Genomic DNA, 22,553 nt, shown 5'->3' with positions numbered 1-22,553 from the left:
GAAGAAGTAACTCGACCCCAAATGTCACATTTCTTTTCTCCAGAGATGCTGCTTAACCCGCTGAGTTACTCCAGCTTTTTGTGTCTATCTCCGGTTTAAACCAGCATCTGCAGTTCCTTCCTGCACAATTGCAGTTCCTTGTGCTTGCAAATAAACATCCTTAACCGTCATCCATTCCTTCTATCCAGAGATACTGCCTGTCCCGCTGAGTTACTCCAGCATTTTGTGTCTTTCTTCGGTGTAAATCAGCACCTGCCTGCAGTTCCTCCACCTTTAACCCCCCCCCCCCCACTGAGAATTATTTTGTTTTTCTCATTGTGGTAGATGGGTCCCGCCTGCAAATGGGCTGGTCTATCGCTGCGATGGGCAGAGCCGTCGATGTGATCGACACGTTGGGGTCGTTGCCTTTTGGGCGGTTGGGGCTGGTTGCCGTGGTTACTGAGGCCTGGTGTTCGGCCGCGCCCTGCCAGCCCCGAGCTCGAGTGGAACCGAGCATCCTGTCAGAGCGGTAATCTGCAGGAAGGAAGGATGGAATCGCGATCCTTCAAAAACCCCTACATGGACTATGAGGGCCCGGCGTCGACGGAGAGGTTGTTCGACTCCGCAGGACATGTGAGTGCGAGAAGCGGGGAGATCGGAAAGAGAACGGTGGCAAGGGAGGAGGAGGAGGAGGGGGGTGAAAAGGGGCCCAGGGAGGGAGAGAGGGAGGAGGGAGAGAGGGAGGAGGGAGAGAGGGAGGAGGGAGAGAGGGAGGAGGGAGAGAGGGAGGAGGGAGAGAGGGAGGAGGGAGAGAGGAGGAGGGAGAGAGGGAGGAGGGAGAGAGGGAGGAGGGAGAGAGGGAGGAGGGAGAGAGAGAGGAGGAGGGAGAGAGGGAGGAGGGAGAGAGGGAGGAGGGAGAGAGGGAGGAGGGAGAGAGGGTGGAGGGCGGACGCCATACGATAAAACTTTATTTATCCCAGGAGGAAAATTTAACTGCCTACAGTTATAAAACACAACAAGATACATGAAGTTAAAGTGACGAGTGGAAAGGATTGGGGAGGTGCACAGATTTGAGGAGGGGGGAGTCAATCTACCTCTCGACAGAAGGGGGAGGAGTTGAGTTGTACAGTTTGATAGTCACAGGGAAAAAAGGGTCTCGTGTGGCATTCTGTACTGCAGAGAGCGAGAGGAAGAGGATGGACCCAAGAATTAATAGTTAAAAATTGAGTTTTGACAACATACAAATTGCACAATATAATGCCAGATCTGTGAAAAATTGATGTTGAATCCAAAGTCGGTTGGTTTATTATTCGTATTGTTACGTGCACCAAGATACAGTAAAACGCTTATAGAAACATAGAAAATAGGTGCAGGAGTAGGCCATTCGGCCCTTTGAGCCTGCACCGCCATTCAATATGATCATGGCTGATCATCCAGCTCAGTAACCTGTACCTGCCTTCTCTCCATACCCCCTGATCCCTTTAGCCACAAGGGCCACATCTAACTCCCTCTTAAATATAGCCAATGAACTGGCCTCCACTACCTTCTGTGGCAGAGAATTCCACAGACTCACCACTCTCTGTGTGAAGAAATGTTTTCTCATCTCGGTCCTAAAAGACTTCCCCCTTATCCTTAAGCTGTGACCCCTGGTTCTGGACTTCCCCAACATCGGGAACAATCTTCCCGCATCTAGCCTCTCCAACCCCTTAAGAATTTTATATGTTTCAATAAGATCCCCAAAGTAAACACCAAAGTACAAGTTCTGCAAAGAGAACAAAAAATGGAGTACAGAATAGTGTTGCAGCATTATGTTACAGAGAAGAAGTCCAAAGTATGGGGAAGTAGATTCGAATATCAGGATTATAGGCTAGTTTATGGGGACATAGATCCCATAATGTTTGAACAGGATACCGAGCTGAACTGATCTCATTTGCCTGCACATGATTCATGTCCCTCTATTCCTGCACTTCCATGTCCAGAGATTATTACCTTTGTAATAACCTTATTATTAGTGATTAGAGATTATTACCTTTGTAATAACCTTTGATTATTACCATGTATTGCTGGAGGACATTCGGGAACAGGAGCATTCTGAAGAAGGAAATGAGGGAGCAAAAAAGGGACAGGAGATGGCTCTGGCGCCCAAAGAGATTGTATAAATACATTAAGAGAAACAGAGTAACTAGAGAGAATAGAGCCCCTCAGAAGCCAAAGCGGTTAGCTCTCAGCGAGTATTTCCCCTCTGTTTTTACCATGGAGAAAGACATGGAGATTGAGGAACTTGAACAGTTAATGGAAATGTCTTGAGGACAGTCTGTATTACAATTGAAGAGGTGCTGAACATCCTAAAAATATGAAGGTAGATAAATCTCTGGGGCCTGATCAGATAATATCCAAAGACATTGTGGGAATGAACTTTACGAACTTGAACAAAATTAGAGAAGAAATTGCAGGTGCACTGGCTGAGATTTATAAATTATCATTAGTCATGGGTGAAGTGTCGGAAGAGTGGATGATTGTTAACGCTGTGCCTCGATTTAAGAAGGGCTACAAGGAAAAGCCTGGGAACTATAGACTAGTGAGCATAACATCTATGGTAGGCAAGTTACTGCAGTGAATTCTAAGATATATATGCATTTGGATAGGCAGGGGCTAATTTGGAATAATCAAATAATCAAAATCTCCCATGTACTCCTTTGTACATGGAAGATCGAGTCTTTAAGATTGTGCCTGCCTTTTTAGAAGTAACCAAAAAGGTTGGTGAAGTCAAAGCCGTAATCGCTCTCTGCTTCCTTCCATGAAGCCAATTCTCTATCCAGTCAGCTAGATATTCCTGGATCCCATGCAATCTAACCTACCAGAGCAGCCTACTATGTGGAACCTAATCAAATGCCTTGCTGAAGTCCATAAGGCTTTTGATGAGGTTCCGCATAGTAGGGTGCTCTGGTAGGTTAGATCACATGGGATCCAGGAAGATCTAGCTAACCGGATAGAGAATTGGCATCAGGGAAGGAAGCAGAGAGTGATGGTGCTTAACAGACTAGAGGCCTGTGACTAGTGATGTGCCTCGGGGATCAGTGTGGGCCCATTGCTGTTTGTGGTTTATATCAGTGATTTAGATGAGAATATAGAAGGCTTGATAGCATTAATGTGGTGGTAACGTAGACAGTAAAGATGGTTGTCAAGAATTACAGCAGGATCTTGATCATTTCTACAGTGAATGTCAGGGCTCTGAGGAATGTTGTAGAGCAGAAGTTTCTAGGAGTTCCTTAAAAGTGGCATCACAAGTAGATAGGGTGGCCAAGAAGGTTTTGGCACATGGGCCTTCATCAGTAAGAGTATTGAGTATAAAAGTTGGGATGTGTAGGAAGGAACTGCAGATGCTGGTTTAAATCAAAGGTAGACACAAAATGCTGGAGTAACTCAGCGGAACAGGCAGCATCTCTGGAGAGAAGGAATGGGTGACGTTTTGGGTCGAGACCCTTCAGACTGAAGTTGGGATGTTATGTTAGTTGTACTAGACAATAGAGAGGCCACACGTGGAATATTGCGTTCAGTTTTGATCACCTTACTTTTGTAAAGATGCAATTAAGATAAAATCGTGCAGAAACAATTTTCAAGGATGTTGCTAGGACTCGAGAGCCTGCGCCCTCAAGGGAGAAGTTGGGTAGGCTAGGACCTCGAAGCTCAGGAGGCTGAGGAGTGATGTTGTAGGGTGTAAAAGTTTATGGAACAGAGTAGATGAGCTTAGAGCGCAGTTAGAAATTGGTAGGTATGATGTTATGGGCTTCACGCAGACATAGCTGAAAGAGGATCAGAACTGGGAACTAAACATTCAAGGATACACATCTTATTGAAAAGATAGGCAGGTGGGCGAGGGAGTGGGACAAGTCTGCTGGTAAGGATTGAAATTCAGTCCTTAACTTGGAGTGACATAGAATCATAAGATGTAGAATCATGTGGGTAGAATTACGAAACTGTACGGGTAAAAAGACCCTGATGGGAGGTACTGTACTGTATATACAGGCCTCTGAACAGTAGCCAGGATGCAGGGTACAAATTACATCAGGAAATGCAATTGGCATGTAAGAAAGGCAATGTGACAGTGATCATGGGGGATTTTAATATGCAGGTAGACAGAGAAAATCAAGATGGTACTGGATACCAAGGGAAGAAATTTGTAGAGTGCCTACGAGATGGCTTCTTGGAGCAGCTTGTGGTTGAGCCTACGAGGTGTTGTGTAATGAACTGGATTTGATTAGGGAGCTTAAAGTAAAACAATCCCAATGAGGTAGTGACCATCTATATACCAAAACTCTCGTTTGTTTGTTCCTGAAATACAGCCAAAACGGTGCACGATAGCGCGCCAATTTTAGGCCCACCTTACTCACGTCCCTTTGGTGCTAATGGAAGAAGTTTCATTGAAATCGGTGTTATATTTTTTATGTTATTCACATTTTAAAGTTTAAATCTATCTCCTAGGGAGGGAGGGAGGGGGAGGATAAGGGGGTTGAGGGGGGGGGGAGAGGGGAAAGGGGAGGGGAAGGGAGGATAAGGGGGGTGTTGAGGGGGAGGGGGAGAGGAGAGGGTGCTGCACCAATGCAGGAGAGGTTTGGGCCCACTGGGTCCACTTAGTCTAGTTATTTGATAAATTTTATCCTACTGTTTGAGAGGGAGAAGATTAAATCAGATGTGTCGGTATTACTGTTGAGTAAAGATGACTACAGAGACATGAGGGAGGAGTTGATCGGAAAGAAACCTTAGTAGGAATAACGTTGGAGGAGCTTCTGGGAGTAATTCGGAAGATGCAGGATCTTTTCATCCCCAAGAAGAAGAAAGATTCCAAGGGGTGAATGAGGCGACTGTGACTGACAAAGGAAGTCAAAGGTAGCATAAACGTAAAAGAGAAGGCATACAATATTGCAAAGATTGGAGGGAAGCTAGAAGATTTTGAAGCTTTTAAAAACCAACTGATCATTTATTACATCTCTGTGTCTGGGAACTTGTGTGCAGTTTGGCGTCTACTCTTATTCCAACCTCGACATTCAAAAGAAAATGTTTTATTGCAAAGGGCTTTGAATAATACTGAGAGGCAATATGGCTTGGAACTGATGGTGTATTCAGATGTGTATGTTGACTAGTCATCGCAGATTTGCACTAATGGCCAGTTCGGTCAGGGGCCCATCACTGAGCACTTCCATTGTTGAAAATGTTCTTTACTGGACCAAGCTGAGAGGGGGTTAGTAAAGGTCACTGGAAGACTGGGGCCTGGTCTCAGCTATACAGGAAAGTGAAATGCACAGTGAAAAGAACTGCGAGGTGATGAGGGTCAATTGGAAAATAGTTGTTCGGACGTGTGGATGTCACATGAAGGGGCAGGGTGGAGACTGGGACCTCCATTATAGGCTATGGAGTGTGTCAAGACTGATATTGACACTGTTCTCAAGAACCATCGACATCGTTTTTTTCCAATTCTGGTGATCTTGTCTATGAAAACATCTTTTATTAATTTGTTACAGTTAACAAGTGGCTTCATTCAGCATCTAAAGAGCAAGATCAGTGATTTGCTGCAGTATATGGAAAATGGGCTTTCAAAAGCTGATCGGACTGATTGCAGCACCTACAATGGAATTGCAGGTACTGTGAGCACTGAATATCAGAAAAGAATAAATAGATAAATTGTGTTATCAAAAAAGATGCAAAAACTAGGGAACATGTAATTTTAGAAATGAGAAACTATAATGAATTCAATCAGACCCATATAATGCAAAAAGTTCTGCTGTCCAATACAATCTTCTAGTTTTGTTGACACTCTCTTCTATTCAAATCGTCTGATTGCATAAAGATTTTGAAAACAATCTGTATCTTCATGTTTTTTTTCTTCTGGAGTAAACCGTTTTTTTGCCAGCTATAGCTTAGTTGATAGGCTCCTGAGTCAAAGGTCCGTTGCTTTTCAAAGGTTTGAGCACAGAAATTAAGTACGCAATTGCTACGCAACCTATGTTACGGGCTCGCAGAAATCGCAACAGAATGCAGCACCAATCAGCGAGGTCCTAAAATCCAGGGTTCAAATGCACAGGCTTGGGCCAACACGGTGCAAAATTCAACAGAAATGCCGCGGGGATTTCTGCAGAGTATGGGCAGGAAACACATCACGCCCCTGCATTGGGCGGCGACCGCAGTGCGAGCGAGTACGGCCAGCGCCCGCTCCATACATACAATGGCACTGGAGACACCGAGGGCAGCGCTCCCAGTGTCAACAATGCCGGCTGCACACCATGTTCCCATCGGGGCCTTTCCGCCCCCCCATTCCTCCCGATGGCCGGCGCATCCCCGCGAGCCGGGCTCGCCCACTTCAACCACAAACTCCACCGGCATTGTGTGCAGGTTTACCAAGGACGCTGCCCCAGCCTGCAAGCTCTGGGGAGGGGAAAGGAATAAAAAAAACCCGGCGACTGCCCGCCCACCCAACAAACCAACCAAACATGCCCTCCAAGACAGCAGAGTCCGGCTCGGTCCACCGGCTGCCACAAGGAACCAAACCGGACTGTCAATGTGGAACCCGCGACCAATGTCAAAGAATGACCCAGTCCCTGACCGCTCCCGTGGATTGGATGAATTCCCGCAGGTTCAAGCAATCCAAGTGGACTGCAATCCGCTGCGTGACCCGGAAGCACCGATTCAATGCCGCTCCCTCTGAGGGAGCAACATTAAATCAGTGCCTCCAAGTCACGCAGCGGGCCACAATCCACAAACAGCCCAAACCCGCAGGAATTCGTCCAATCCACAAAAAACAGTCAAAAACCGAGCCATTCCCTGACACCAATTGCCATCCAAGACACCAATCGCCCTCCATTGACAATCCGGCTCAATTCCCTGCGGCAACCGGCAAACCGAGCCAGACTCTGCTGTCCTGGAGGGCATGTTTGGTTGGTTCACAGGGTGGGCGGGAAGCCGCCGGGCCCCCTGATTCCTTTCCCCTCCCCAGGACCCACACACTAAGGCAGCATCCCCGGCAAACCTGCACATGATGCCGATGGATCCCAGGGTCGAAGCGGGCGAGCCCGGCTCACGGGTGAGGAAGGCGCCGGCCACCAAGGGGCCGAGCCGCCCCGATGGGAACATGGTGTGCAGCCGGCGCCACCAACACCGAGAGAGCTGCCCTTGATGTCTCCAGCGCCACCATACACATGGAGCTGGCCGCACTCGCCCTCACTGCAATCGCCACCCAATGCAAGGGCGTGATGTATTTCCTTCCCATACTCTGCAGAGATCCCCACTTGTACTTTAGAAACCACCTTCCGACCTTTACACAAGGAGTCACAATGCTCCATTATCCGACTTAAAGCGATTTGGGAATGACGATCGGTCGCCAACTCGAAACATTAATTCTGTTTCTCTTTCTGACCTGCTGAGCTTTTTCCCGTGGCATTTCTGCCGAACTCCACACTGAGTCAGCCCAAACCCATACATCCAAACCCGGGATTTCAAGACCTCGCTGACCACCACCACACCTTGTTGTGACCTCCTGGAGCCCCCAACGGAGGCCGCGCAGCAACCCACCTCCCGGCCCGGGGCAGCCGCCACCGGCGGAGCAGAGCGGTAACGCACCGGCTGCCCATTGGTCCGCGCAGCCCCACCAATACATTCAAACCGCGGCGGTTGGGGAGCAGCGCGCGCAATACAGCGTCCCTGCTGATTTCAAGCAGTTAGGGATGCCGATTTGAAACATTTAGCACAGGGCCCGTAGCAAATGCTACTTTTGCTACTATGTTAATCTGTGCCGTAAAACCTGAACATGGATGGGCATTGCTGTGTCCAATTGAACTGAATATGGAAATTTTCCAGAATTGTTTTTCAAGAATAGTACATTCATTTACGAACATCACAATTTGTTTGTCCACGTTACTGTTTGCTCTAGTGTTTCATTAGAGTTGCTGATTTTGAGATTTTATTGATTGTGTTTATATGGAAAAGTACCAGTAACTATCAGTGGCCTTGGTAAGGACAGTGGTCAATATGAATGGACGTAAGGGAACTTGTTGGAAGGTACTGCAGTTTGATCCAGTGTTGAGAACTGTTTGTGTCATTATTATTTGCTGTAGGTTTCAGATAACCCCAAAATTGATGGAAGAATAGCATGTGATTAGTTCTTATCTGTATTTCTGATAACCTTGGAATTGGTTTGTGATGACATTAATTAACAGCCATTCACCAAACAATGGTTACGCACTAGATTTACAAGACCTTTAATAGATAATTTCAAGTATAAGAATTGTTATTAAAAAAATAGGACGCTAATTTTCGGTTCTGTAGATCATTAGCTATTTGCTAGTGGTCAATTAGTTACCGTGTTTGTTGGCATAGTGGAAATACTGAATTAGTTACCTTATTTGGTGTTTTATCCATTTGTTACTACCCCAAAATAAAAGCAAAAAGATGTTAATGGAAGCACCCTTAACAACATAGATATACAGGGGGATTTTGGGGTCTAGGTCCATAGATCTTTGAAAGTTGCAGCACAAGTAGATTGAGTGGTAAGCTTGCTAGGAGGCATGTGGTATGTTTGCCTTCATCAGTCAGGGAAATGAGAAAATGAATTAGGAAATCATGTTGCAACTTTATAAAACTTTGGTTACGTCGCATTTCAAGTATTGTGTCCAGTTCTGGTCGCCCCATTACAGCAAGGATTGGAGACTTTGGACAATACGCAGACAAGGTTTGCTAAGATGCTGCATGGATTAGAGGGAATTAGCTATAAAGATGTTGGGCAAACCTGGATTGGTATGGGTCAGAGGGTGATTTTTTAAAGGAGATACGTGGGACAAGATTTTTACAGTGTTAGGCACATGGAACATGCTACCAGGGGAGGTGATGGAAGCAGACATTGATCATGTGCAGGCAGAAGGGAGTGGTTTCTTGAAAGAGAAATATTCACTGAGGACCATGCCCATTTCCTGCATCTCCACATGTAAATGACTGCTTTGGTTTCTGAGGGGCCCTATTCTTTCCATAGTTATTCCTTTTCCTTTAATATATTTATGAAATCTCTTTGGATTGTCCTTGGTCTTCTCTGCCAAAGCTATCACATGCCCTCTTTTTGGCTTCCTGATTTCGCAGAACATAGAACAGTACAACACAGGAAAAGGCCCTTAAACTCACGATGTTGGTGCCGAACATGATGCCAAGTTAAACATCTCATCTCCCTGTATGATCCATATCCTTCTATGGCCTGTGCTTCCATGTGCCTATCTAAAAGCTTCTTAAACGCCACTATCCTATCTGCCTCCACCACCACCTCTGGCAATGCTTTTCTGGCCTCCACTATTCTCTATATGTAAAAATAACTTGGCCCGCACATCGCCATTAAACTTTTCCCATCTCATCTTATAGCTTTGCCTTCTAGCGTTGGACATTTCCACCCTGGGGAGAAATTGATTCACCTTATCCCAGCCACATGTACTTGACCATGCTGTCATTTGTCTGACCAGATCCTCAATTTCTCTTGTCATCCAGGGTTTGCTGCTCCTGCCAGTCTTGCCCTTCACTCCAAATGGAATATGCAGACCTTGAACTTTCCCTTTCTCACTGTTAAAAGCCTCTCTCTTGCTAGACATTGCGTTCCCTGCAAACAACCTACTCTAATCAACCTTTGCAATCTCCTATCTAATACCATTTGCCTTGCCTCAATTTAGAGCTATAACATGGCTAGTTCTGCCCTTTTCCGTAACTATTTTAAAATAACAGAACTATGGTCATTGGTCCCAAACTGCTCTTCCACTAATGCCTCAGTCGCTTGCCCAGCACTATTTCCCAAAATTAAATTAATATATAGAGGGCCCTCTCCCTGATTGTACACTCTATATATTGCCCTAGGAAAATTTCCTGAACACACTTAACAAGTTCCACCCACTCAAAGCCTTTAGCATTAGGGCAGTCCCAGTCCATATTAGGAAAGTTAAAAATCACCTACTTACCAGGATTAAGTTCATAAGGGGAAGAATTAAGCCATTTGGTCTTCAGATAAACAACGTGGTAACAGGCCTATCGGCTCACTGCACCATGCAACGATCACCTGTACACTAGCACTATCCTACATGCCAAGGCCAATTTTTTTTAATTGATAGAGTCAATTGACCTAGAAACCTGTACATCTTTGGAATGTGGGAAGAAACTGGAAACCCCCACCTTCACAGGAGCAATGTACAAACTCCATACGCACAGCACCCATAGTCAGGATCAAACCTGGGTCTCTGTAAGGCAGCAACTCTACTGCTGCGCCGATGTGCCGCCCCTCCGTCCATCGAGTCTTTTCCGTCATTCAATCATGGCTGATCTATCTTTTCCTCTGAACCCCATTCTCCTGCCTTCCTCCCGGCAGTGTGGGGAGTTGCATTTTGGCAAGTCAGACAGGGCAGACCTTCACAGCGTCCTGGCGAGTGTTGATGAGCAGGGAGATCTAAGAGTACAAATAATAGTTCCCAGAAGCTGGCATCGCAGATAGATAGGATGGTAAAAAATATTTTTGGCATGTAGAAACATAGAAACATAGAAAATAGGTGCAGGAGTAGGCCATTCGGCCCTTCGAGCCTGCACCGCCATTCAATATGATCATGGCTGATCATCCAGCTCAGTAACCTGTACCTGCCTTCTCTCCATACCCCCTGATCCCTTTAGCCACAAGGGCCACATCTAACTCCCTCTTAAATATAGCCAATGAACTGGCCTCAACTACCTTCTGTGGCAGAGAATTCCACAGACTCACCACTCTCTGTGTGAAGAAATGTTTTCTCATCTCGGTCCTAAAAGACTTCCCCCTTATCCTTAAGCTGTGACCCCTGGTTCTGGACTTCCCCAACATCGGGAACAATCTTCCCGCATCTAGCCTCTCCAACCCCTTAAGAATTTTATATGTTTCAATAAGATCCCCCCTCAGTCTTCTAAATTCCAGCGAGTATAAGCCTAGTCTATCCAGTCTTTCTTCATATGAAAGTCCTGCCATCCCAGGGATCAATCTGGTGAACCTTCTCTGTACTCCCTCTAAGGCTAGAATGTGTCTCTCAACAGTCTGGGAAATGAATGTAGAGGTTTGGACATTATGTTACAAATGTACAAAATGCTGGTGAGACTGCACTTGTACTTAGAAAGACGTAACTGCAGACACTGGTTTCTATAAAAAAAGACAAAGTACTCGAATTACTCAGCAGGTCAGGCAGCATCCCTGGAGAACATGGACAGGTGACATTTTGGGTTGGGAACCTGCTTCAGACTGATTCTTTGGCAGGGGTGGGGGGGTTGGTGGAGGAATGCTAGAAGAGGAGGGCAGGATAGAGCATGGCAAGTCATTGGTGAACCCAGGCAAGGAGCGTTTTTGATAGGCAGATGATTGGACAAAGGCCACAGATGGAAAAAAAGCAGTGAGACGTAAGGATTGAACATAACAACATTTAAAAGATATTTGGAGAGGTATATCGATAGGAAAGATTGAGAGGGATAAGAGCCAAATGAGGGTAAATAGAGCTAGCTTAGATGAGATGGCTTGGTCAGCATCACCACCCTTGACTGCATTTCTTCAATTTCTTGTTCTGCTTTCACCACCACTTCTGGATTGATGGACAGAGAAAGAATACTGTTTCCCTGGTGCTTGCATTCCCCCTCCCCCAAACACACTAGCCTCTACATTCAATGGATTATCCTTCACAATTTGTGCTCTTTTAACAAGATTCCACCACCACATTAATCTTCCCCTTACCTCCACTTTTAGCATTATGAAGGGACTTTGTTTTGCAACACCCCATTCTGTTCCTCTGTCCTCATCAGCTACTGCTGTTGCGTCAGCATTTTCCAAGGCATCACAGGATATACTACACTCATCCTTTCACATCTTCCCTTCCCACCATCCAGTGACCCAAACGGTCCTTCCAGTGTTCAGTTGCATTTCTTTCAGTCTTGTGCATTACATTCAGTGCTCATGATGTGTTCCTGTGCTCATGATATTAGAAACCAAGAACAAATTAGCTAACTGCTTGTGGAGCACCTGTGTATAAATTCACAGAAGTAACCCTGAGCTTTTTGCTGCCTGCCACTTTAATTATCCACCCCACTTCTATTCAGTCTGGCCGTCTGCACTGTAATAAGGCCCAATTTAAGCTTGAGGAATACTTCACCTTTCATCTGGGCATGTTGCAGCCTTCACCACTTAATATCAAATTTTACAGCTTCAAGTACACTGAACTTTCTCTGTACATTGGCACTGCCTGACCTCCTAGGTATTTCCTACAGCTCTGCATTTGGCAGTTTTTGTATACACATTTTCCCTCTATATAAGTGCCCTCATTTTATTACCCTGTGTTACTTTGTTTATTCATTATTTTTCTCTCTCAAAACCTACCCCCTCCCCAAGCATCCTCAAAAACCTATCATCCAGATGACGCTGAATTTTTTCAGAATATTGCTTTTAGGCTGTTTTTGAGATAAATGTTTTTAGTACTGGAATGGGGTCCAAACCCATTACCAATGGTTTTGAGTGCTCGCAAATGCAGCAAGGCACATCTTCAGTAAAGCCATTCTGTCTAGATGATGCAATATTGCCGTTAACAAGATATTGTACGAGTATGACTTGATTCAGTCTTGCAAGTTAATTATGTGTTCTGTCATGCTGTTAGGAAATTATTGTTTGTATTAAATAGTGTAAATCGTATCGTATCTTATTAAATAGTGTAAATCCATTCATTAACAGCAGTTGATGAAACCTTGGAGTACCAACAAAGCCTCTTGGCTAATAGTTTTCATTTCATTCATTTTTATGGCAAACTAATTATTACTGTAATTCAGGTTTCATCGATGGGTTTGTCAATAACTTGATTTAATTGGTCCTTAAAAACAGAAATCAAAACCGTGTTTTCAAATATTTTTAACTACTGATAAGAGTGTGAAAGTTGCAGAAAAATCATCCTTTAGATTTTAATGTACCAAACTTGAAAAGTCTGAGATTGACAATTGATCAAGTTCATTGACCCTATCTGAGAAAGATCCCTTTTCATGAAAAGGGTTAGGACAGTTTGTTGTTTCTGTTTAAGCCAATAACTCTGACACAGGAATAGTTATGCCAGATTGTTTTACCATTGAATTGCCTAATGTCTTCTTGTACATAACAATGTATTTATTCCTTCAGGGATTGCCTTGCTGTACCTGCACCTGCACAATGTTTATGGTGATCAAAATTATCTGCAAAAAGCTGTTCAATACATAAATCAAAGCATGAAATGCCTTACTGGGCGTGTAGTGACCTTCCTGTGCGGTGATGCAGGACCCCTGGCTGTAGCTGCAGTTGTGTACCATAAATTGCAACAAATACAAGAATCGGACAATTATATCAATCAGTAAGTAACGATTTGATAGGCAATCGTAATTTGGATTTTTCTTAATTTTTCTTCACCAGGACGTCTTTCCTAATCTGCAGTGTTACCTGGGTCCTTGCAGATCAACATTGACTCCCAGTCCTCTGATGCCTTAAAAATTCTCAGCATCTTGCATACATTTCTTCCTGGCCATGCCTCCATATATTTCTATCTTCAGTCTAACACCCATAATCTCTCTGAAACTCTACAGACCTGCAGGTGGGCCCTGGTGAGACCACCTCTGAAGTACAATAAGCAGTTTTGGTATCCTCGTGTAAAAAATTATATACTTGCTAAAGAGGGAATGATGATTAAAGACTCTCTAACACGATGGCATAGGCTTAAGGTGAGAGGAAGGAGATTTAAAGAGAATATATGGGTTCATTCCAACCCCCTCCCCCAGCGCGCGCACGCACACACACATACCAGAGTGGGTGATACCCTGAGGCAGTGGAATCAATTACAATGACTAAGTTTAAGAAGCATTTACAGATACAAATTCGCAAGGTGCAGAGGACACCAACCGGCCTAATGCTGGAAAATGGGTGGTGTAGTTAGGAAAAAAGGAACGTTGGGTATGCTCTTACTGAGTAGAGGTCATGCTACTGTAGATTGTTTGCAAAAAGTTTAGAAGTAAAGGATGGTCTCATCGATGGATGGTTTAGACGGTGGACCGTAAGGCTCAATTCCATGCTGTATCCCTACAGCATAAGCCAAAGTGGTGGATGTAGTGTCCTTCATTCAGAAATGTTGAATCGGGGGTCACGGTTTCAGAATAAAGGAGAGGTCATTTGGAGCTGAAAATATGGGATAGTGAATCTTTGGAATTCTCTGCCCCAGAGGGCTATAGAGGCTCAGATAGATTTTGGGATATGCCATGTAAGGTCTCAATAACAGCTGTGCTGTTCTTACAAAGTAGGACTCAAGCCAAGCCCTACTTGCATGACTGTTCCAAAAAATGGTAGGTTTAGGAATAATTCATCTACGTTGGTTTGTTTTAGAGTTACAGAGTCACACAGCACAAATGGGTAATTCAACCAACCATGCCCATGCCAACCTTTTTTCCTAACTACACCACCCATTTTCCAGCATTAGGCCGGTCGGTGTCCTCTGCACCGTGCGTATTTGTATCTGTAAATGCTTCTTAAACTTAGTCATTGTAATTGATTCCACTGCCTCAGGGTATCACCCATTCTGGTGCGTGTGTGTGTGTGTGCGCGGGGGGAGAGGGGTTGGAATGAACCCATAGATTCTCTTTAAATCTCCTTCCTCTCACCTTAAGCCTATGCCGTCGTGTTAGAGAGTCTTTAAGATATACAGTACAGAATCAGACCCTTCAGCCCAACTCATTCATCCCGACCTTGTCTATTGATATTATTATCTATTGATATTGTATATTAGACAAGTTGTCCATTGGAGTCGTCCCACATCCCACAAAACCTCTCCTATCCATGTATCTGTCTAAATATATTTTAATCATTGTAATTGTACCCACCTCTACAGCTTTGCCTGGCATCTCATTCCATATACAATCCACCCTTAGTGTGGAAAAAGTTTAGTTTAGAGGTACACCATGGAAACATGCCTTTTGGCACAGAGTCCACACCGACCAGCGATCACCCACTCACACCAGTTCAATGTTAATGCACTTACTCATCCACCAAGAGAAATTTGCAGAGACCAATTAACCTACAGACCTGCACATCTTTGAGATGTGGGACTGGAGCACCCAGAGGAAATCCACGCAGTCACAGGGAGATTGTGCAAACTCTACACTGACAGCACCTGAGGTCAAGTTGCCTCTCCGGTCACTTTTTGAAATCTGTTTCCTCTTGTAAAGTTGCAGAAAAACGTCCCAACTTTTCTATGCCTCAACCTGTGATGGCAAGCATGCCATTTGTCTTCATCAATCCAGGGACCTATTTTGCCGCTTTCTGGGAACTATGGACTGGAACCCCAAGATCTCTCTGTTCATCAACATTTCTTAGTGCCCTTCCACAAGTGTTTGTAACACCTTACCATTAAAAACACTTGTAAATATTGTATATCCCATTATGTGCCACGTTTGCCTGGACCAAAATTAATTTCATGAAGCCAACAACCCTTTACTTGTTTAATGTTAGTTTAATCAAACAAACTTTATCATATTGCTAAAGAAGCTATACCAGAGTTAAAGAGTGAGTTTTACTATGTTAAAATCTATGGTGACCAATATAAGCAATGTTACTGATGCCGTGATGGCATCCATATCAGTATGACTTAAATAAAATGCAGGTGACTTGCTTAATTAGTTTTGGTGAATTAAAGATCCGAATTTTAAAAACTGATTTTGGTTGATTTAATCCTTACAATGTTGAAAGTTCAGTGCCACTATTGCATGGTTGTGTACTATTTGGTTAATCTTTTCTAGCAGTGGTGCAATATGAATGGTTCAAAGATTTCTGATTTAACAAAGGGTCAGCTGTGGCTTTAGCTTCTGAGAAACATCAATTGTACAACTTTCTGCCTTTTACGCACTGCCTGCTCGGCCATTGCACTTTGTTCAGTTTTGAAGTATTTATTAAAATAGCATTGTTAAAAGAAAAGGTAAGGTATTTATTTCAATGTGAAGTAGTACTTCCATTCCCATAATCTAAAATATTTAAGATCACCAGTAAATTGATAATATAATGCCTTTCAAAGTTTGTATTTTTATCTTTGCATCAGGGAGCTGCTCTGGATTTATAAAGTTTCTTGTGAAGAATATATAGCTGTACAGATTTCATTCCCATTGTTTGCTAAGGATATTGATTTCAGGTGCAGCTTTAATTGGGATATCTTATTTCAGAGCCCTGAAGATATTGCAGAAATACCTTCCCCCCCTCCTTGCTAACTGGAGAGAAAGACATTTTATTCCCAAAATTAAATTGTTGGTGAAGCAGCCTGATGATCTTGCCCAAATGTTTATTTTTGTACTCTATACTTAGAGTCATGCAACATGGAAACGGGCTCTTTTACCCACCTTGTCTACATTGACTAGCTCTTGTTCAGAGCCTTCTATGCATAAACAATTTGAGTTAAATGTGAAAGTGCCTGCTTCCACCATGCACACAGGCAGTATGTCCCAGATCCAATTACCATCTGGATTTAAAAAATCTTCCTCAGGTCCCCCTCAAATCTCGGCCTCTTACCCTAAACCCGTGCCCTCATATTTTAAACACCTGTTGTATGGAGAAAAGTTTCCTACTGTCTAACATTATAAGATAATCTTGCGTAACTCAATTGGATTCCCCCTCAGCCTTCCCAACTCAAACTAAATCAAACCATCTATCTCTCCCCACAATTTATTCATTCAATCCCAGACAACAAACTGGTGAATCTCCCCTGCTCCCTTTCCTGTGCAATCGTGTATTTCCAATAGTGATTTAAAAAAAAAAAATCTGCAGATGCTGGAAATTACAAAACAAAAACAGAAAATATTGGAAATACTCAGCAGGTCATGCAGCATCTGTGGGAAGAAAAACAGTATCAATCTTTCAGATCAGATCTGCTGAGTATTTCCAGCATTTTTTGTTTTTGGGTTGCATATCTCCTCTGTTGTGGTGATCAGAACTGTACACAGTATTTCCATGTTTTCTGAAGTTCTACCTGGTATTATAAAACCCAACCTATGAAGGTAAACATATGGCTTCTTCATCGCCATATCTGCCTATGTCACAACCTCGGGGATTTTTGGATTTGCATACCAAGGTACTTCTGACCCTCAGTACTCCCTGTAGCTGTACCACTCATTGTGCTGCCCATGTTAGTTCTCCCAAAGTAGATCAAATGTAGTTTGGTCTAAGAAGCAGTCGTTAACCAAAATGTAGCCAATTTGTTTTGAAAGAATGTTGGTGGAGTTTAATGTGGAAATTAAGTGCTGCATTCTGGGAGGTGTAATGCAAGGACCCTGGAGAGCATTGATGTAAAGAAAAGTCTTAAGAGGTCTTCTGGTGCAAGCACATACTTTTCTGAAAGTGAGAACACGTGCCTAGAGGATAAAGAAGTTATACAGTCAGATACCATTGATATCTTCATCAGTCATTGAGTATAGAAGTGGGAAGTCATATTGCAGCTATATAAAACTTTGGTTCAGCCATATTTAGCGTATAGTGTGCTGTTTTGGCTGTCAAATTATAGGAAGGATGCGGAGGCTTTGGAGAGTGCGCGGAAAAGTATAATCAGGATGTTGGCTGGATTGGAGAGTATTGGGAATGAATAAAAGTATTAGCTATTAGGAAAGTGAATAAAACTCAGTGTTGGAGTAATTCAGTGGGTCAGGCAGCATCTGTGGAGTGAATGGATAGGCGATGTTTCTGGTAAGGACCCTTCTTCAGACTCATTGTAATGACAGATTAAGATTGGATAAATGTGCATTGTTTTTTTTCTGCTGGGTCAAAAGTTGAGAAGCGAACTGTTAGAAGTATAAAATTAGACGAGGCATACAAAGGGAAGATGGTCAGTTTTTTTTTCCTTGGGTGGACTGTCAAATACTAGAGGGCATAGATTTAACGTGAGAGGGGGAAAGTGTAAGAGGTTTGTGAGGCCAGGTGCTTGGAATGCATTGCCATGGGAGGTGATGGAAGCAGATATGATAGCATAATTTAAGAGGCATTGAGCAACACATAGATAGGCAGGGAATTGAGGGAAGGGTATGGACCACCTGCAGGCTGATGGGATTAATTTCGATTGGCATCATGGTCGGCATACACAATGTGGGCTGAGTGTCTGTTCCTGTGCTATAATGTTCTATGTTCAATGGATACGGTATGCATCATGACTTCTGAGCAGACTTATCTTGAAATAAAGTCAATAATCATTCTTATTTATAATTCTTAAATGTTGCCATTTAAAAAAACATATACTTGTTACAGACTTCTCCGTCTACATCAATCTGTGGTGAAATCAAATTCAAGACTACCTGATGAGCTGCTGTATGGTCGGATTGGTTATCTTTATGCATTATATTTTGTTAATGAACAGTTTGGCAGTGAGAGGATCCCTTTGCAGCACATGAAAGAGGTAGTGTACTTCTCATGTAATGAGTAATTCTGCAATAAAGCATTTTATCTTTCTCACTTATTACCTTTCCTCGCATGTATTCTAAAAATAAGAGACTTACTGTGTCGAACGTGCATGATATGTACCTGTCCACATTCTCCAGAGATGCTGCTTGACCGCATTTTGATCTATACCGATTATATAGAGAACATTTCTTGAAGAAATTAATCTTGCAGTTCCATTCTGATGTTTTTGAAAGTCACTCAAGCATTAATCATTTGCATTAATGGGGGCTAAATAGGATCTGGACCAGTGGGCAATAAACTCAAAAGTTTGAATGAATAGAATTTCAGGTGTTGAACAAATGTTCTATTGCACTCTAAACTAAGTCCAAAGATCGACCAAGATGGGATTTTTTCTTACAATACAATTTGTATTTTTTATTGCTGCCATTTAGCGACATCATCCAATAAATGACTCAAAGTTCCACTTTGATAACACCATGCTCTACCTCATCAATACTTCTCATGATCCCTCTACATTTTGCTCTACATTATCCACGACATTGTCAAAACCTTAAAACAGTATCTAGATAGTCCAACTCAAGGAGGGGCAACACTGGACCTTGTATAGGGGAACGAGCTTGGCCAGATGATCAGTGTTTCAGCAGAAGAGCATTTTGGGAACAGTGATCACATCTCCATAAGTTTTAAGAATAAGGATAAGGTTGGACCTTTGGGAAAAATATTAAATTGGGAGATGGAAAATTACAACATTATTAAGCAGGAGCTAGAGAGAGTAAATTGGAAGCAGCTCTTATTGGGTTACCATTTTCGCTCAATAACTTGAGTTTTCTGAGGTGGTTATGAAGAAGGTTGGTGAAGGAATTTATGTTTTGGGTTCAGAGGATATAGGTGAGGGACTAAACAAGTACTTTGCATCTGCATTCACCAAGCAAAAGGACATGGAGGACAGTGACATCTAGGACAGTTTGAGGTCAAGAAGGAGATGGTGTAGGGAGCTCAAATTATTAGCGTGGATAAACCCACATGGCCTGGTGGGATTTATCTTGGGTCATTGAGAGAGGTAATTGCAGGATTCCTTGTTGTTGTAACTTCTCTATCCATAGGTGAGGTTCCAGAAGGTAGCCAAAATTGTTCTTCTGTGTAAGAAAAGTAGAAATAATCCAAGGAATTGTAGGCAGGTGAGACTCACGTCAGTGATAGGGAAACTATTGGAAAGGATTCTCCGCGATTGCATTTACTCCCATTTGAAAGAGAATGAGATAATTAAGGACTGTCACAATGGTGTTGTCTGCGGCAGGTCATGTCTTACTAACTTGACTGAGTTTTTTGAAGAGGTGACAAAGGTGATTGATGAGGCTGGGGCAGTGGATTTTATTTAGGCCTTTGATAAATTCCCTCGTGGTAGGTTGATCCAGAAGCTTAAGATGCATGGGATCCTGATAGTTTGGGTTCAGACCCCATAAAAGACAGAGGGCAGTGTTAGAAGGTATTATTCTGGCTGGAACTCTGTGACCAGTGGTGTTCCATATTTGAGCATAAATATAGATGAATTGGATATTAAGTTTACAGACAACACGGAGTTGCGGACAGTGAGGAAAGTTGTCAAAAGATACAGCGAGAGTTAGATCAGTTACAGATAAGAGTAATGAAATGGGTAATGGTAATCCAAACAAGTGGAAGTTGTTGCAATTTGGAAGGTCAAATGTAAGGATAAAGTATGCACAGACGAATCTTGGGATCCAAATCTTTATTCCCTGAAAGTGTTAATATAAGTAAATAGAGTGATACAGTAGGCATATGGTATGCTTGCCTTCATCAGTTGGGCATTGAGTGTAAGAGTCAAGAAATCATGATACACCATTATAGGACTTTGGTTAGGTTGGATTTGCTTACAGTTCTGATCGCCAAATCACAGACGGATGTGAGGGCTTTGAAAAGGATGTAGAAGGGGCTTTACCAGAATGGTGCCTGGATTGGAGAGTATTAGTAATGAGGAGGGGTTGGACAAACTTAGATTGTTTTCTCCGGAACATCAGATTTTGAAGGGAGGATTTAGAAGTACATAACATTTTAAAATGCATAGATAAGGTAAGCAATCAGAACCCTCTTTGCATGCCACCAGGGGGCGCCGCACGATGGTCGCCTCGCCAACGGTTTGTCTTTGTATTTTTCATTCTTTGTGTTTTTAGTTTCTTGTAAAATGTATGTTTTAGTTTATCTTTAGTTTTCTATTATGTGGTGGGGGGTGGGAAAACTTTTTCTTATCTCTTTCCTCGATTGAGATGCGACTTTTCCCGTGTCGTATCTCCGTCCGCACTGCGGCCTAACATCGTGGAGTTGGCGGCCTTTTTGTTTGGGACTTCTAGAGCTCCAAATCCATGGAGCCAGCGGACTTTAACATCTTGGAGCGGGCGATCCCTTTGCCAGGGGCCGGCCTTTGCTGCTCCAACCTGTGGGAGCTGTGGACTTTAACATCGTGAAGCTCGCGGTCCCTGGTTAGCGACCGATTTCGGGTACTCCAGGCCGCAGAAGTTTCGATCGTCCCGGTGTGGGGGCTCGATCGCTTGCTGCGGATGGTTCGACTCCCCCGACCGCAGGAGGAAAGAAGATAAGACTTTATTGTCTTCCATCACAGTGGGGAATGTGGAGGAGCCGCTGTGCTGGATGTTTATGTCAATTTTTATGTAGTTGCGTATCTTGTTGCTTTTTTGTTATGACTGTATAGCAAACCAAATTCCTCGTATGTTGCAAAACATACTTGGTTAATAAATTACGATTGTGATGTAGTTGTGTGTCTTGTTGCTTTTTTTTGGTATGGCTGTATGGTAATCTGAATTTCACTGTATCTTAATTGATACATGTGACAATAAACTGACCTTGAAACCTTGAGGATGGAAATGTCAAAGACCAGAGGGCATAGCTTTAAGGTGAGAGAGGCAAATTTTGAAGATGTGCAGGGAGTCGTGGATTCCTGGAATGCTCTGCCAGGGGTGGTGGTGGTACCAATTACAATGGTCTAGTTTAACAGACTTTTGATAGGCACGTAAATATGCAGGGGTGGAAAGGATATGGATCACATGCAGGCATCATGTTCGGCTCAGACGTGCGCCGAAGGGTTGTTCCTGTGCTGAACTGTTCTATGTTTATCGATATTTAGTTTTGAATGAGCAGAAATTACCTCCATTGCAACACAGAAGTCATTTGGCCAGGCGTTTCTCAATACAAGGTCCAGTATGGCCCCTTCGTGAGTTGGACTTTTCACTTACTGGTTCAAGAAACCTTATTGAACGCTCCTAACAAATTCTACTCCCCCTAGACATTTTGCATGAAGGAAGACCCAATCAATATCGGGAAATTTAAATTCCTGTGACAAACTTGTTGCTTTTACATTTTACTGTAATCTGTCCACATATCTGTTCCTACATCTGCTGACTATTGGGAAGTCTATAATATAACCTTATTAGAATGATTACGCCTTTCTTATTTTTGTTATTTACAATGATCCTATTGCCACAGTGGCAAAACCCTGTTCAGTAGATCCTCTTATCTGTGTGACATTCTCCCTGATTAATAATACAACTCCTCCCTATCTTTGACCTCCCTCTCTATCACATCTGAAACACTGAAACCATGGAATGATAAACTACCAGTCCTGTCCTTCTTGCAACCAGGTCTCCATATACTGTCAAGTTGCATCACAAATGCCTTTTTCACCTCCCTGTCCACCTGAATTGCCACTTTCAGGGAACCATGAACCTGTACTCCCAGATCTCTCTGTTCTTTCACACTCTTCAGGGCTCTTTTATTTACTGTGCGAGTCTTGCCCTGGCTTGACATCTGCTTGGTCAGTTTGAGTGCTGCCCTGCCACACCTCACACTCAACAGAGTTAAATTTCATTTTCCATTCCTTGGCCCATCTTCTCAACTGATTTTGATATTGTTATAAACTTAAGATCTCTTTCACCATGCCACTAATTTTGGGGTCATCTGCAAATGTTCTGACAATGTTAACTACATTATTATCCAAACCATTAATTTACATAGCAAGCAACAGTTAACCTAGCACTGTCCCCTATGGCACTCCACTGGTCACTGGCCTCCAATCTGAAAGACAGCGCTGAATAACTAC

General features: G+C 43.3%; 1 protein-coding gene across 1 annotated transcript in view; it reads left to right on the top strand.

Moving 5' to 3' along the window:
• Positions 1 to 346: 346 nt before the first annotated feature.
• The window catches only part of lancl1 (LanC antibiotic synthetase component C-like 1 (bacterial)), a 40,914-nt gene continuing 18,707 nt past the window's right edge, over positions 347 to 22,553 (top strand). The window contains exons 1-4 of the mRNA XM_078403775.1: positions 347 to 612; positions 5,499 to 5,616; positions 13,154 to 13,361; positions 18,272 to 18,419. Of these exons, the coding sequence (XP_078259901.1) occupies positions 529 to 612; positions 5,499 to 5,616; positions 13,154 to 13,361; positions 18,272 to 18,419 (558 nt within the window). The 5' untranslated portion in view covers positions 347 to 528. The remainder of the gene's footprint in view (positions 613 to 5,498; positions 5,617 to 13,153; positions 13,362 to 18,271; positions 18,420 to 22,553) is intronic.

The sequence above is a fragment of the Rhinoraja longicauda genome, chromosome 8, assembly GCF_053455715.1.
Source record: "Rhinoraja longicauda isolate Sanriku21f chromosome 8, sRhiLon1.1, whole genome shotgun sequence".
Lineage (NCBI taxonomy): Eukaryota > Metazoa > Chordata > Chondrichthyes > Rajiformes > Arhynchobatidae > Rhinoraja > Rhinoraja longicauda.
The sequence above is the reverse complement of the archived record's forward strand: the minus strand, read 5'-3'. Positions and strand labels throughout refer to the sequence as shown.